The 15,240-nt window shown below is 33.1% G+C and overlaps 1 protein-coding gene across 1 annotated transcript; it reads right to left on the reverse strand.

Annotated features, from left to right (window-relative positions):
- Positions 1-8,695: 8,695 nt before the first annotated feature.
- On the reverse strand, positions 8,696-9,694 carry LOC139892353 (uncharacterized). The gene is made up of 2 exons (XM_071875425.1): positions 9,145-9,694; positions 8,696-9,021 (listed from the first exon to the last, which is right to left on the reverse strand). The coding sequence occupies exons 1-2, from the start codon at positions 9,692-9,694 to the stop codon at positions 8,696-8,698; spliced, it is 876 nt and encodes a 291-aa protein (XP_071731526.1).
- Between the last annotated feature and the right edge of the window lie 5,546 nt (positions 9,695-15,240).

Consider the following 15,240-nt stretch of genomic DNA (forward strand, 5'->3'; position numbering starts at 1 on the left):
TCTAACGACCAACATACATTTCTTCTTTTTTCAACTTTTAATTCACCACATACATTTTTTCCTCTCTAAGCCTTTTATTTCTTTCTCTTCTTAACTTTACCTTCCATGTTAATACCTTCAACATATGAAATTCTTCACTCGAAAATAAAATCTCAAGGTTATTTGATGGCTTGATGCCCTCCTGATTTTGATGCCTAGTGCGATCGCACTTGTAGCCCTACCTCAAGTCTGGCCCTGCACCCAGGGACATTAAACCACCCACACGTTCATCTTTCGTAGTTGCATAACCCGCCCCCAACTACTGCCCTGGAGGAAATCCGAACCATTCCGATGATATGGCCGATAAAACCCTCATCCACGATGCCTCCGCACTAAGCGAAAGGCGGTCTGGGTGGATACTTCAGGTCAATGATAACATTGAGTGCAATGTTGCAGTCCAACGGAGTCAGACTCCTGACCTCTCACTAAAAGAATTAGCCCATTAAACTCAATGTTTCTCGCTAATTTTTTTTTAATATATATATAAATAAATTTAAATTACTTGTCTAAAAAAAATAATGTTAATGTAGTCAAAATTTGGAAGTATGGGTTCGAATCTCCAAATTAAGTGAGATCTTGTTCACGCATGTTCTTATCCATAACTTTGAAAGTATCTAAATCTATGTGTTGAGCATCTGAAGTACGTATTAATTTCTTAAATAGAATTGGACATTGTTGACACATACGGAGTATATATATATATATATATATATATATATATATATATATATATATATATATATATATTTATTCTATTGTTTATAAGACAAATACTAATTAAAAACCCGCAAATTCGTGGGTATTATTTAAGAAATTTTTTCATAGAGAAGAACGATACTAATAAATGTTTGAAGATTCTTTTGCTGCATATGAAATAAGGTGAAAGTAAGTTGAGATAAAAACATGATCTCTGATGAAACATAAGTATGTAATAAGAATATAAATAACTACAATAACGAAATAAACATAATTTATATAGGTATTGATTTCCATTGGTGGTTAAAAGAAATTAATCGTTTGTTGTAGTTGTGAAGTGCAAGCCATGCCAATGATCTTTGTCTTATAGTCAATATATCTTGCATCTTCTTCAAGATAGTGATGTTCACAATTCATCTGCTTGTAAAAGAAGAAATAGTTAACTAAATTGTATCACATATGCTATGTTTACATTCATTGTAAGTTAAGTAACTAAAATATTTAAGATGTTACCTGATCATAATAGTTTTTGACAACAGAAGATTTTTCAAGACTGACATTTGATTTGAGAAATTATTTATAGAAGAAAAGTCTCCTTTATCAACAAATGATTTTCCTGAAAAAGAAACATTTAAGGTATCCTGCAAATTTGTGATGTCAGTTGTAATTATCATTTCTTCCTTTAGAGCAGCTATTTTCAAAGTTTCCATGTTTTTCGCTTGTTTTTCGCTGAGTAGGACGTGGTTAATAATTAACTGAAATACAAAATCGCATTGTATAATAATAAGTAAACATAAACATTGTTGTTTGTGACATACTACTACATTAAATTAGTTATATTAATACATGTATAGATGTAGATAAAAATATGTAAATATAAAATATATTTACCGTGAGTATATGTGATGGTCTAAATCCACCAATCCATGCGAGAAACTGTTCTACATGAGACATCCAAGATGCCAAAACGATATTCAAGACATTGATCTTTGATGCATGACATTTTAATTTGATTAATTTAATGTAATGATTAAAGACACTGTTGTTTATAGGATCTATATCGTTGTTAGTACATTGCTGCAACAATTCTTTTTTTAAACTTATAATCATTTGATCTAGTTCTTGGAACCAAATATTGTATTCTCGTGCAAAGTTGATAGGTCTGCATTGTAAGTTAGACAAATTAAAAAAAAAAAAAGCAAGAATGTATTGTAAAATAAAAATAAGTTTTTTGTAGTTTATTTTAAATTTCTTACCACGATTAGCATTAATGATGGTGACATCCTGTAAATATAATGATTTGTAACAAATTAATATTGAAGTTATACATACCAGAAGAAATTACAGTTATTTAGTATGTTTTATTAATATAAAGAAAAAATTGAGAAATTTAATTACAAACCTGAATTCTTGGTTGATGTTGGTTTTCAAGGTGTTCAGCTACATGTTGAATTGTGTTTTTCATATTATGAAAGCATGTCTATAAAGAAAGTAACTAAATTATGACCAAGTAGTCCATCAATGGGTGTATGTTTTCAGTTATGTGAAATTTATATTTCAAAACTTTATTTACTCAAATGGTTCAAACATTCAAGTAGCCTAAATAGTTATTTGTTAATCTTTTTATATTAAGACCAAATGTCTATCAAGTAAATAAGTAAAGTATTGTCAAGAGCTTACCTCCAAAATTTGATGCACATCACCAATAATAAACTTGTCAAGAGCTTTGAACTTTTTGGCTTTGTATGTCTCATTGGTAGCCAAAACTATATCTTCCGGATGACAGGCGGAATGTTCCCGGAAGCAAGCATTGGTTCAATTCTTTAAATATGCAGAAAGATATAATATTGAATTTAGGCAAATGTTTTTTTTCAACTTAATTTTATAATATAAAAAAGATTTTTTCATAATTATTCAGTATGTTTTGTATCCATTCAATCCAAACATGCTAAAATGTGTATGAATCGTATGTTGAATGTATAAATAAAAATTTATTTCACTTTATATCATCTTTTTTTGCAATATCAGATTGTAGTATTCAAATAATAATAATGTCGTGTATACGAAAAATGAATTATCGAATATGGCATAGGTTATGAAAATAAGACATACACAGCTTTGAAAGTTTGAATGACTTCCATGTTGTCATCCACATATACACGACAACCATATAACTGGTTACTTACTTGAGGACCTGTGGTTGAGCATAAGAGTAATGATTTAGTTTTATTTTCACATTGAAATTTGATTAACATTAACATATTTTATAATGATTTTACCATCGAAATTTCGAAGCTTGCAATTACTGATCAGACAAATTAAAAGAGAGCCATCCTCTTTATGCTCAGCAACATATTCATAGAGCTTATCGGCATAAGTGTTCCACAATGCACACTTTATACGGTTTCCTCTAAACAATAGATTCACATTTTAACTAATAAGTTAAGAAAATAAAAAGTTTCTTAATATCGAAAGTAAAACATGTAAGAAGATACAGTTTTAATAATGAAATTGTAAACTTACTGTAAATCTCGAAGGCAAAAATTAATTGATTTTTTTGAGAAGCCTTTGTCCCATTTAATCTCGACTGGAGACATCTGGACAAGTTGGCCGACGACATCTAAAACAGGAATTAAACAAATAAACATATAACTCAATTTAACTCTTAGATTAATATGCCAACAGTAAGGTGTATTTGTAATTTTACTATTAAATTTCGTACCAAATGCTACTCTTTAATCAACAGCCCATTGATTGACATCATCATACGAAACAGGGAAAAAACCATGGTTTGGAATTTGAAAAACTAAAGCACGACGAGCAGAAGTTTGTCTAGTGATCATAACCTTCCAAACGTTGTTTTCCATTTTGTAATTTTGTTCCTCATATGGAACAATATTAAATCCAGAAAGATCCAAATAGCTACCCTCCACAAATGTATTTCCAAAAAATGTTAGTAATTTTTTGGGTACGGTAGCAACAATCTTATGACCCTGTAAAGTAAGATTACAATTACAGTTCAAGCATAATAGGGATTACAAATAAATTGATTCAAAGGAATTTAATTAAAAAGTACATATTTATGTATAATTCGAAAATATAATGAGTATATTGTTAATCAAAAGTAATACCTCATGATCCATCATAACCATCTCAACTGATGCAACAACATTTGGTGCGTTATGATAGGTGCGTTTCCAGACAGTAAACAACTTCACTCGAATGTTTGGATCAACAACATCTTCTGTTAGTAAATTCAAAGGCACAAAAACTTGCTCGTCAGCCATTGGAATGATTGAGTGATTTTGAGAAATTGATTTTTTATATACTGTTGTGTGTGTTTCGAATGACGATAGCAACAACAATTGATCTCGTTTTATAGATCATATTTTGGTGATAACAGCCGATAATTATGTGAAGATTATGGAATTGATTCAAATTGATTTGAAATTTGAATTGGATTGGGAGAATTATACGGTGCAGTTGGGGTTTACAATTGTATTTATGGTTAAGATCATATATTGATAAAAAAAAAAAACAGTAGACTTTTATATGACCTAATGGGATCCTTTAATCTTCTCTATTTTTGTTTAATTAACTATTCCAGAAGATCCCTTATTTTAATAGATAATTCATTAATTCATTAATTTTATTAATTGTTTATTTACATATATCCACGGTTATTTGGCATTGACCTTTTAATTTACCAAACGTGTTTTTCAACTTACATCCTATTTTTTAAGTAAACCGTGTAAACCCCAATTGATATAGGGGTAGTATACTAATGTCTTTAAATTGAAATTTGTATTAAGTAATAATGATTTCATATTTTGATCCAATGGTTATAATTAATTTTTAGGATTGAATTAATGGTCAAGATTTCTTTATTGAAAAAAATATTACTTAATTTTGCTTTTATTTTAATAGGAAGAGGGAAGAGGGATTGCATATAACTTACAAATTGCTAGGATCGAGCCGGCTCTTAAAATACTTGTAGGATCATTCACCATCACATCGAGTCACATAATTAGTATATATATATATATATATATATATATATATATATATATATATATATATATATATATATATATATATATATATATATATATATATATATATATATATATATATATATACTAATTATTATTTAGGCAAAAGATTAAAAGAACAAAGACAACACACCATATTATATGAAAAACATTTCAACCGAGAGCAAAACAGCTAAACTGGCATTCACTTCAACTCTACTACATAAAAACAATATCACGAGAATTAAAGCTATTCACAACACTCTTCAAAATTGTCGTGTATCTCACAACTCTAAGCTCTAAGAATGTTCAACGGTTCGATTTTTGAGTTACTCGGTTTATTTAAATTCGAGATTTTTGGAAGCAACATCGAAAAACCGAAACAGAATTAAATTTCAAAGTTAAAACGAACCCAATCGGGGGTCAGATTATCCGGTTAATATCACTTTTCCTACTAGGTTAGCATTACTAGTAGTCTTGAAAAAAACATATCGAAAGATTCGAAAATGAAATTAAAATCCAAAAATTCAGAAAAGTCATAATTTAATCATAACAATCTGATATTAAAGACTAATTTTTTATTTAAAAATCGATTTTTCATCTATAATAGTATATATTGTAATATAATAATATAGTAATTTAAATATAATATATTATTAGCTGAATTCAGTTTTTGAGTTCAATTTTCGGTCAAACCGAATGCAAAAAGTAATACAAAAAATGACTCTAAATTAAAAACCGTACCGAAAATTGAATTCAAATTTGGTTTATTTTATTTTGGCTTTTCATTGGGTTCATATTTTCAGATAATCGATTTGAAATCTAATATTGAACTCTCTTAATGAACCCTTACAATTTTCACAACTTTATAATGACTATATTCGTCGCCATAATCGCCAACGTTATTGATTATAGTAACAGAATTTGTCCCCTACTCAAACCCTTACACTCCTCACAATGTAGTTAGTTTGCTAATATCGTATTGTGTGGTTTGAAGAGACAGATTTTATTACTTTATTCATGGCAATAGATGTCAAATTGCCTTTAATTTGATTTACTCATACATAGAATTCTTTATTTTCTCTTGATTCAGACAATACCAATTAAAACTAACACATAACTATAGGCAAGTGTGCCTAATCATGCAATAACACAGAAATAATAAATTCGGAGTTCATTCCTAGGGACAGCAACTAACACTTAATCACAGTAGTCAATAACCTGCAATTACTAAACAATAATAAAAATTGTAAATAAAGAGGGTTTATCGTTTAATGACCATCAATAACATGCAATTACCAAAGAATCATGAAAATTGTAAAAAAAAAAAAAAAAAAAAAAAGAGTCTATCATTTAATGACCAACACATCAAAGTGATAACTCTACTAAAAACTAACTAAATAAAAGTAGACGAATTAACAAGAGCAATTAACCAATATCAAACAACTATGTTTCCTAGGCACTTTTCACTTTCTTATGTTGAGACTTATATATATTATAGATAGTTTCGTATCAGGCATGTGATCTGTAATCTAATCATGTTTCAGACGCAATTACACAAATTAAAATGCAAAGGTGACACTCAATCTTATATTAATCAATGTAACAGACCGTCCATACACTTTCGACAACCTTTCAACTGAATTATTAACTTGAACAATTGCGCTAACCGGTCGTCGCAACAATTTACATCTGCTAGTTTGTCTAATCAATAAGTTTTAACTAATTGTCAGATAGCATACATAACTCTATTGTCACTTTGTAATGAACTATTAATTATATCCTATGTGTTGTCAATTCCATGAGATAAAATTAATAACCAAACATGTAACACTGTAATTGTTTTTTGTATTTACAGTGGAAGACTTCATAAAACATATTGTATATATTAATTACACAAAATATACGATTATATAATATCACTAGTGTTACTAATTACAGACCAAGTTTATATTTTCATTTAAAAAAAATATCAGAGTCACAAACATGTCCAACATCACTGTTGTCCTTGCCACACCCACCAAAAGTATGCTACACATCACCTGTAAGACAAAACACTGTGGGGATATAGCGCACCGCTAAGTAAATGGAAATATCTAAATAGACATCACTATAAGCATCAAACACAAGTTAAGTCACTGGTCACTAATCACATAATTTTACAAGAGGACCGTCGGCTTGTACGGGCCATTAACTACTAGCTGATTAGGCTAGAGTTTACCGATAGTCCCTATTACTAAACCACTGGTATAGTCTTCCTGACGTGGCACACTCGTCATTTAAAATATACCACTAATCAGTAATACTTGGAACCAACACACTATCACCCAAAAGACACCAAGGTGGATAGGGTTTACCTCTTACGTCGGAAGAACACCACGACGTTATCACTGGATATACACATAGTCACATATAATCACTGCACTGGTTACAGGCTCATTACACAATCTAATCATAAGCATGGCATAGGTCATTATACTTGTCACTGTATAACCATATCTATAAAGATAGTCCCACTCACCTGATAGCACAAGAACTCAGTGATCTTATTTTACTGAGCCTTCACCTTTATCCTTATTACTTGAGAATGAGATATCCAAATCAGTATTCATATCTCATATAAAACAACAAGTCAGACGGCATATCAGAATCACAATTTAAACCATCAATTGTTCGTACGAGGAAAATCTCTTCGTACGAGGGGATCACACTTCACACGAAGTGACACTACCTCGCACGAGGTACACCACTTCATACGAACCATAAAACTTAAAAAATAAAACATGAATCTGTCTTTGTTCGTACGAAGTCAAGTACTTCGTACGAACTGCCCATCACTTCGCACGCAGTGATGCTGTTCGAACGAGTTAGAAAACAATATACAAGTAACATTCAACGAATAATCAATATCACACCATTATCTTATGCTATTAAGTCATTAAAATAAGTCTATGAATCATATTTGACAAGTTTATTCATTTTCCTTTTCAATAGCAACAACCGTATGGGTGTAAAACGAAGCATACACACTCTCGTACAACTTTGAACACAAATTAAAGTTTGATTCACATCTTTAAATCTTTACCATTGGAAAGTATATCTCATTACGTTTCTATCGGTAGTTTACTTGTCAAAAATGGAGTTACGGTTTGATAGTTACAACCATTTTAATTTTTCAAAAAACTGTCAGCCAGTCCATACGAGGAGAATTTTCCTCGCACGAAGAAGGGCCTATTCGTATGAAGAGAAGTCCTCCTAGTAGGAGGACATCAGAAAACCCCAAATTTATCTCGTTTTTTTGCACTTATTTGACCCAAATCGATGTATAAACATGTTATGATCGACAAACTAATTCAAGGACATCAAGTAACACATATAGGAGCTAAAGCAAGTAACAATTAAGCATTCCAAACACCTAAGATCAAGAATCAAGCTATAAACCCTAAGTTACACAAAACCCATCTAAACCCATTTCATATTCATCAAAATCAGAGATAATTACCTTTTTTTGATTCTTAAAACTAATGAAATGAGATACACGAAGTTACAAGCTTTGATTTGCACTTTTTGATTTCAAGGTGTTAGGGAGCAGAGGCTTGATTAGGCTTTTTAGTTGCTAAAAATTTCAAGTAATGGGACGAGTAGAAAGATATATGCAATATGGGTTTCTTCATTGTGAGGAAACACATTCTGTATAACACACGTGTATTTATCAGTTATCTGAAATACAATGTACCTCATTAAGTGGTCCTAACGAGGTCCAATTCACATAACAAAATATATTCTGTGACCCTTGTTACAAAACGCACTTTATCTCATACACAAATAATTATAAAACATATAATTATTAAAATAACTATAACAAGCACAAAAGGGTAAATGGGTCATTACCACTAGGCCCAAGTTGAGGTTGTTACAAATCTACCCCTTTAAGAAGATTCCGTCCTCGGAATTTGGTCTAGGTCAAACAACTGAGGGTATCTGGCTTTCATTAACTCCTCAGCTTCCCATGTTAAGTTTGCACCCAAACTATGTTTCCATTCTACAAGCACCATTGGAATCCATTTCTTACGTAACTTGGTCACTTTTTTGTCTAAGATCTTAATAGGTTCCTCTACTAATATCTTACTTGAATCTACTTTCAGATCTTGAAGCGGTAGAATCTGACTTTCATCATCCACTTTGCAGTTACGGAGATAACACACATTAAACGTATTATGAATACCTGCCAGTTCTGTTGGAAGATCTAAGACCACTGTTTGATCATTTAACACTTGTCTGATATTGAACGGACCAATATATCTTGGTGCTAACTTTCATCTCTTACCAAAACGAATTACAACATTCCACGACGACACTTTCAAATACACATGCTCACCTACAACAAACGTCACTGGCCATCGAGGAGGATCTGCATACATCTTTTGTCTATCTCTGACAGCTTTTAACTTTTCACGGGCTATCGCTACCTTTTCTGCAGTTTGTTGTACAATCTCGGGACATGCACACTGTTTCTCACCCGCTTCTAACCAACACGATGGAGTTCTACACTGTCTATCATATAACATTTCATAGGGCGGCATGTCGATACTAGAATGATAGGAATTATTGTAGGCGAACTCGACTAACGGTAGATAAGTATCCCACGATCCACCATACTCTAATACACAAGCTCTTAACATATCCTCTAACGTTTGAAATGTTCGTTCACTTTGAACGTCTGTCTGAGGATGATATGATGTACTAAGATTAACACGAGTACCCAGATTCGGTTGTAAACTCTGCCAGAAGTTAAGTACAAACCTTGAATCTCTATCTGACACAATAGAGAATGGTATCCTGTGTCGAGCCACAATTTCATTCATATATAACTGAGCCAACTTACTTAAAGAAGACGTTTCACTCGTGGCCAGGAAATGTGCACTCATAGTAAAATAGTCCACTATTACCCAAATCATGTCATTTCCCTTCTAGATTCCGGGTAACTTGGTTACGAAATCCATCGTTATATGTCCCCATTTCCACTCTAGAATTTCTAATTGATGCAACGACCCATAAGGTTTCTGGTGTTCAGCTTTCACTTGAGCGCATATATGGCACTTTTCCACGAATTGCGCTATGTCTATTTTCATTGTAGGCCACCAATATAACACTTTCAGATCATGGTACATTTTCTTACTACTCGGTTGAATAGATAATCTCGACTTGTGCGCTTCATTTAGGATTAAATCCCTCAATCCTCCAAGAAAAGGCACCCAGACTCGTTCACGAAAAGTCTTTAATCCTCGAGAATCATCAATTAAATCCTCTTTTCATTTCACCATTAGCTCGGATTTTAGATGTTCATCCCTCAAGGCTTATATTGAGTTATCTTTAGACGATTCACTAGGTCAGACACAATCTCAATTCGCATAAATATAACACTATCAGTTGATCTTTTACGACTCATTACATCTGCAACCACATTTGTTTTACCAGGGTGATATCTGATTTCACAGTCATAATCCTTAATCAACTCTTGCCACCTTCTTTGACGCATATTCAGTTCTTTCTTCGAGAAGATATAGTGTAAACTCTTACGATCAGTGCAAATCACACAATGCGTACCATACAGATGATGCCTCTACAATTTCAATCAAACACCACTACAGTCATTTCTAAATCATGTGTTGGATAGTTCTTTTCATTCGGTTTCAACTGACAAGAAGCATACGCAATTACATGTTCTGTTTGCATCAATACACAACCCAAACCGGATAACGATGCATCACAATTCACAACAAAATCGTCTGATCCTTCAGGTAGGGCTAACACTGGAGCTTGACACAATAATTGTTTCAAAGTTTGGAACACACTTTCTTGTTCATCACTCCATCGAAAAGATACATCTTTTCTGGTTAATTTTGTCAAAGGACTCGCGATCTTTGAGAAATCTTTGATATACCGTCGGTAGTAATCGGCTAATCCTAGAAAACTCTTGATCTCTGTAGGATTCTTTTGTGAATTCCAACTCATCACAACCTCATTTTTTGATGGATCCACTTTAATACCTTCTGCACAGATAATATGACCCAAAAATTGAACCTCACGTAACCAGAACTCACACTTAGAAAACTTCGCATAAAGTTTCTAACATTTCAAAAGTTCTAACACTTGGAGCAAATGCTCTGCATGTTCAGATTTAGTCTTCGAATAAATCAATATGGCGTCAATGAATACTATAACAAAATTTATCGAGAAACTGTCGACACACTCGATTTATCAAATCCATGAAAATTGTTGGTACATTCGTTAACCCGAATGACATTACTAGAAACTCATAATGACCGTACCTAGTATGAAACGCTGTTTTCAAAATATTGTATTCAGTAACACGAACCTGATGATACCTGGAACGCAGATTTATTTTCAAAAAGAACGAAGCTCCTTGAAGCTGATCGAATAAATCATATATCCTTGGAAGAGGATACTTATTCTTCACTATTCTTTTGTTTAATTCTCGATAATCAATATACATTCGAAGCATCCCGTCTTTCTTTTTCATGAACAACACTGGCGCACCCCATGGCGAAAAACTCAAACGGATAAACCCGCGGTCCAACATTTCTTGAATTTGAGACATCATTTCACGTATCTCAGAAGGAGCTAACTTATACGGAGCTTTAGCAACTGGCGTAGCCCCTGGCACTAGGCCAATTTTATACTCTACTTCTCTGATCGGCGATAACCCCGGTAGATTGTCTGGAAACACTTCTGGATATTCAGACACCACAGGGATATCAGACACTACCTTCTTTTCTTTCTTCACATCGATCACATAGGATATGAAGGAAGCACATCCCTTGGTCAAGGATATCTGGGATTTCATCATTGAGATTAGAGGACAAGGGAACCCACCACATTCTCCCCGAGCTACACCCAGTCTCCCATCGATCAAAGGAAATGATATAATCTCTTTATGGCACTTAATACTAGCCTTATGGTCACATCGCCAATCCATGCCTAGTACTACATCGAAACTAGGTATAGGCATCACTAGGAAAGTCACAGGGAATAGACTACCCTCCATATCAATGGTAGCTCTAGACACACACGTTGTAACTGGAATCGTTTTACCATCACCCACTTCAACACTTAAAGGTTCGGTAATCACATTAATAGGCATATTCAACTTAGCACAAAAACTAGTTGATATAAACGAGCGATTTGCTCCATAATCAAATAACACACGAGCTGGCACAGAATTATTGAGAACATACCGGTAATTGCATCATCAGTAGTAGTAGCATCGTCTACTGACATCTGGAAGGCTCTTGCTTCAGGTGGTGGGGGATTCTTTTGTTTCTGCCCCGTAGCAGAAGATCCTCCGGCTGACATGGCACGTAACCCTGACCTACCCCGAAATACACTTTCCTTGCAGACAGACACTCTGCAGATCTATGGCCTTCTTTCTGATAGTTCCAACACACATTATTCTTGAATGAACAATCATGAGACTCATGCTCCACTGTACCACATCGTAAATACCGTTTTGTTAATGTTGAACACTGTCCACTATGTGAAGACTTGCAAGTTCTACACCACACTCTTTGACCACTTGAGACTGATCCGCCCCGACTGGATTGCCCTTTCGGATTAAACTGATTTGATTTCTTGGACTGTTGACTAGACGACTCGCTGCTGGTTTCACTTGCGACACACTTTTAGTTCTCGCACTTCGGGCTACCTTAATATCGCCTTCAGTGACCTTTGCCAACATATGAGCTTGTGACAAGGTAGTAGCAAGCCTTGCAACTGTTCAGTAATCCGTCTTTAAAATTTCCACAAAGCGTTGCACTCGGGACTGCTCATCGAGAACCCACTGATGAACAAATCTCAACTTATCCATAAATTGTTCAAAAACTTCATCCATTGTCATATTCCCCGTCATATTCATTTCCATAGATTCTTGCTTCAATCGGTTAATATCGTAAGTCATACAATATTGTTCACAAACTTTTGCAGCAAATTATTCCCAAGTGACTTGGTTGAGTTGGCCTTCAGATAAAGGGGCAGTAATCGTATCCCACCATACCATTGCTTGGTTCTTCAAAAGCAGACTAGCATACGTCACCCATAGTTCTGGCCTACACTGATAGGCTTTCAGCGCCCGCCCCACTCCCCATAACCAATTCATTGTAACAAATGGATCATGGTGACCCGAATAGTCAGGGGGCTTGCAGTCTAAAAACGGCTTAAACATGCACTTTTTCTTTTCTTTCACTACTTGATGAAGTACATGAGTTTGAAACGAGGTCATCACTGGATTTTGATACTGATATTGAGGTTGGGAAGGATACTTGTATTGTTGAGAAAATGGGTATTGCACTTGAGGTGGAAATTGAGATTGAAACTGGGGTGACCTTTGTTTTCTAAAACCTTTGTTTTGATACCTTCTTCTTTTCTAAAACCTTTATTTTGATACATTCTTCGGAAACCTTGAAATGATATAACTTTGTAGTAAAAGGCATTCCTAAAAGTAAAGGGGAAGTTTGGTTTTTGACTAAATTCAAATGAGTTTTATAAAAATAATTTTGATCATTACAAATATGATTATTTGATACTTTATAATTCACTTTCAAACTTGATCCTTGAGCAGCTTTTAATCTTGAAAAAGTCTTTTCATAAAATTGAGTTAGAATTATCCCCTCTTGAATACAATTCATATATACTCCACTGTCTATTAGAGCTAGTTAAAATAAATCGAAAATTATCCTTAATCAAAGTTACTTGAGTATACCACTTTTGAGAAATTTGTTTATCTATTTTAGAAATTATATTTTATTGATGGGTTATTCGTTTTCCACTTTTATTGTCATCTTCAGAACTACTGTCTGAAGAATGATTTTCTATATCATAAAGGCTTTCTTTTATTTCTTTTAAATCTATCATAATGTTTTTTTAATTCTTCCTTTAATTCTTTGGTAATATTAATTTTTCTTTAAAAAACCTATCATAAACGTTCTTAAGAATTAATATTTCTTCATCGGGAGTAATAATCTTATCCGTTTTATTCTTATTTAAAATTTATTTTATAATTAGTTCCCTAATTTCTTTGTCTTTTATTTTATCAAGATTATCTAAAAGATCATTTCTTCTCCGAATAAAACATTTATAGAATTGCAATAACAATTACCAATGCATTCACAATCATTAGAACTGCTAGAACTATTAAAATCACTTTGATCTAATGAATTTATATCATGAGAATTATAATCAGAAACAGATTTTTCAAAATCAGTTTTTTTTATTATTTTCATAATTTGTTCTTTTAAGTCATCTGAAATATCTAATTGGTTAATATTTCTTTTAGCATAACATAGTTAGCAATGTGACCTTTTCTTCCACACTTAAAACAAGTAATTTCTTTTTTCTTATAGTTTTTATTTGCTCTTTGGTATTTCTTCTTTGATTTTGAGTGCTCCTTTTTTTTATAATAATCTTCTTTATTATAATCTCTTTTATATCTTTTATATGGTTTCGAAAATCGTTTTTTATTTGTTTTAGATTTTTAGGTTGATGGAGAATTAATTGGACGATATCCATATTGTTGACAAAAAGTTCTCAATTCATTTCTACTATTAATTCTTTCTTTCTTAAGTTTTTCTTTAGATTTGAGATAATTACATATGAATAATCCTTCTTTATTTATATAAGTTATTAAATCTCCATTGGTTAAACTTTGATAAGGAATCTCATTACTATTAAAGGTCTCTCTTAATTTATTTCTAATTTTTTCTGCAAAAAGTTTTGGTAATCTTGCAATAAAGTGTACTAACAGTGACTTTGACTTGGAGGTTGAGTTAGAAAAATTGCTTAAAGAAGATGCGCTTAAGGAATCGGAACCATTCGAAAAGATCAATCTAGAAGATAAGTTCCGTATCAAAACATCTCTCGAAGAACCGCCTACCTTGGAACTAAAGGAACTTTCGTCTCACTTGGAATACGCTTATCTTCAAGGTAAGTCCCAATTTCCGGTTATGATTTCATCTACTCTTACCGGCGACCAAAAGGGTCGGTTACTTTTCATTCTTAAGTCTCACAAATGGGCAATGACTTGGAAAACTTCTAACATACCGGGTGTAAACCCGAACTTCTGTACTCATCGAATCCTAATGGAAGATGATTTCAAACTCGTAGTACAAAGGCAACGGCATTTAAACCTGGATATAAAAGAGGTTGTAAATAAAGAGATGGTTAAATTGCTCGATGTTGGGTTGTTTTATCCCATCTCTGACAGCTCGTGGGTGAGCCCCGCTCAGGTTGTGCCCAAAAAGTGAGGCACGACTGTTGTTCTCAATGAGAGGATTGAACTTGTTCTTACTCGTGCCATCATGGGATGGAGAGTTAGTATTGACTATCATTGTTTGGACTACGCCGCTAGGAAGGACCATTTCCCGCTACAACTCATCGATCAAATGCTTGAGCGTTTGGC

This window comes from Rutidosis leptorrhynchoides, chromosome 1, assembly GCF_046630445.1.
Source record: "Rutidosis leptorrhynchoides isolate AG116_Rl617_1_P2 chromosome 1, CSIRO_AGI_Rlap_v1, whole genome shotgun sequence".
NCBI classification, from domain to species: Eukaryota; Viridiplantae; Streptophyta; class Magnoliopsida; order Asterales; family Asteraceae; genus Rutidosis; species Rutidosis leptorrhynchoides.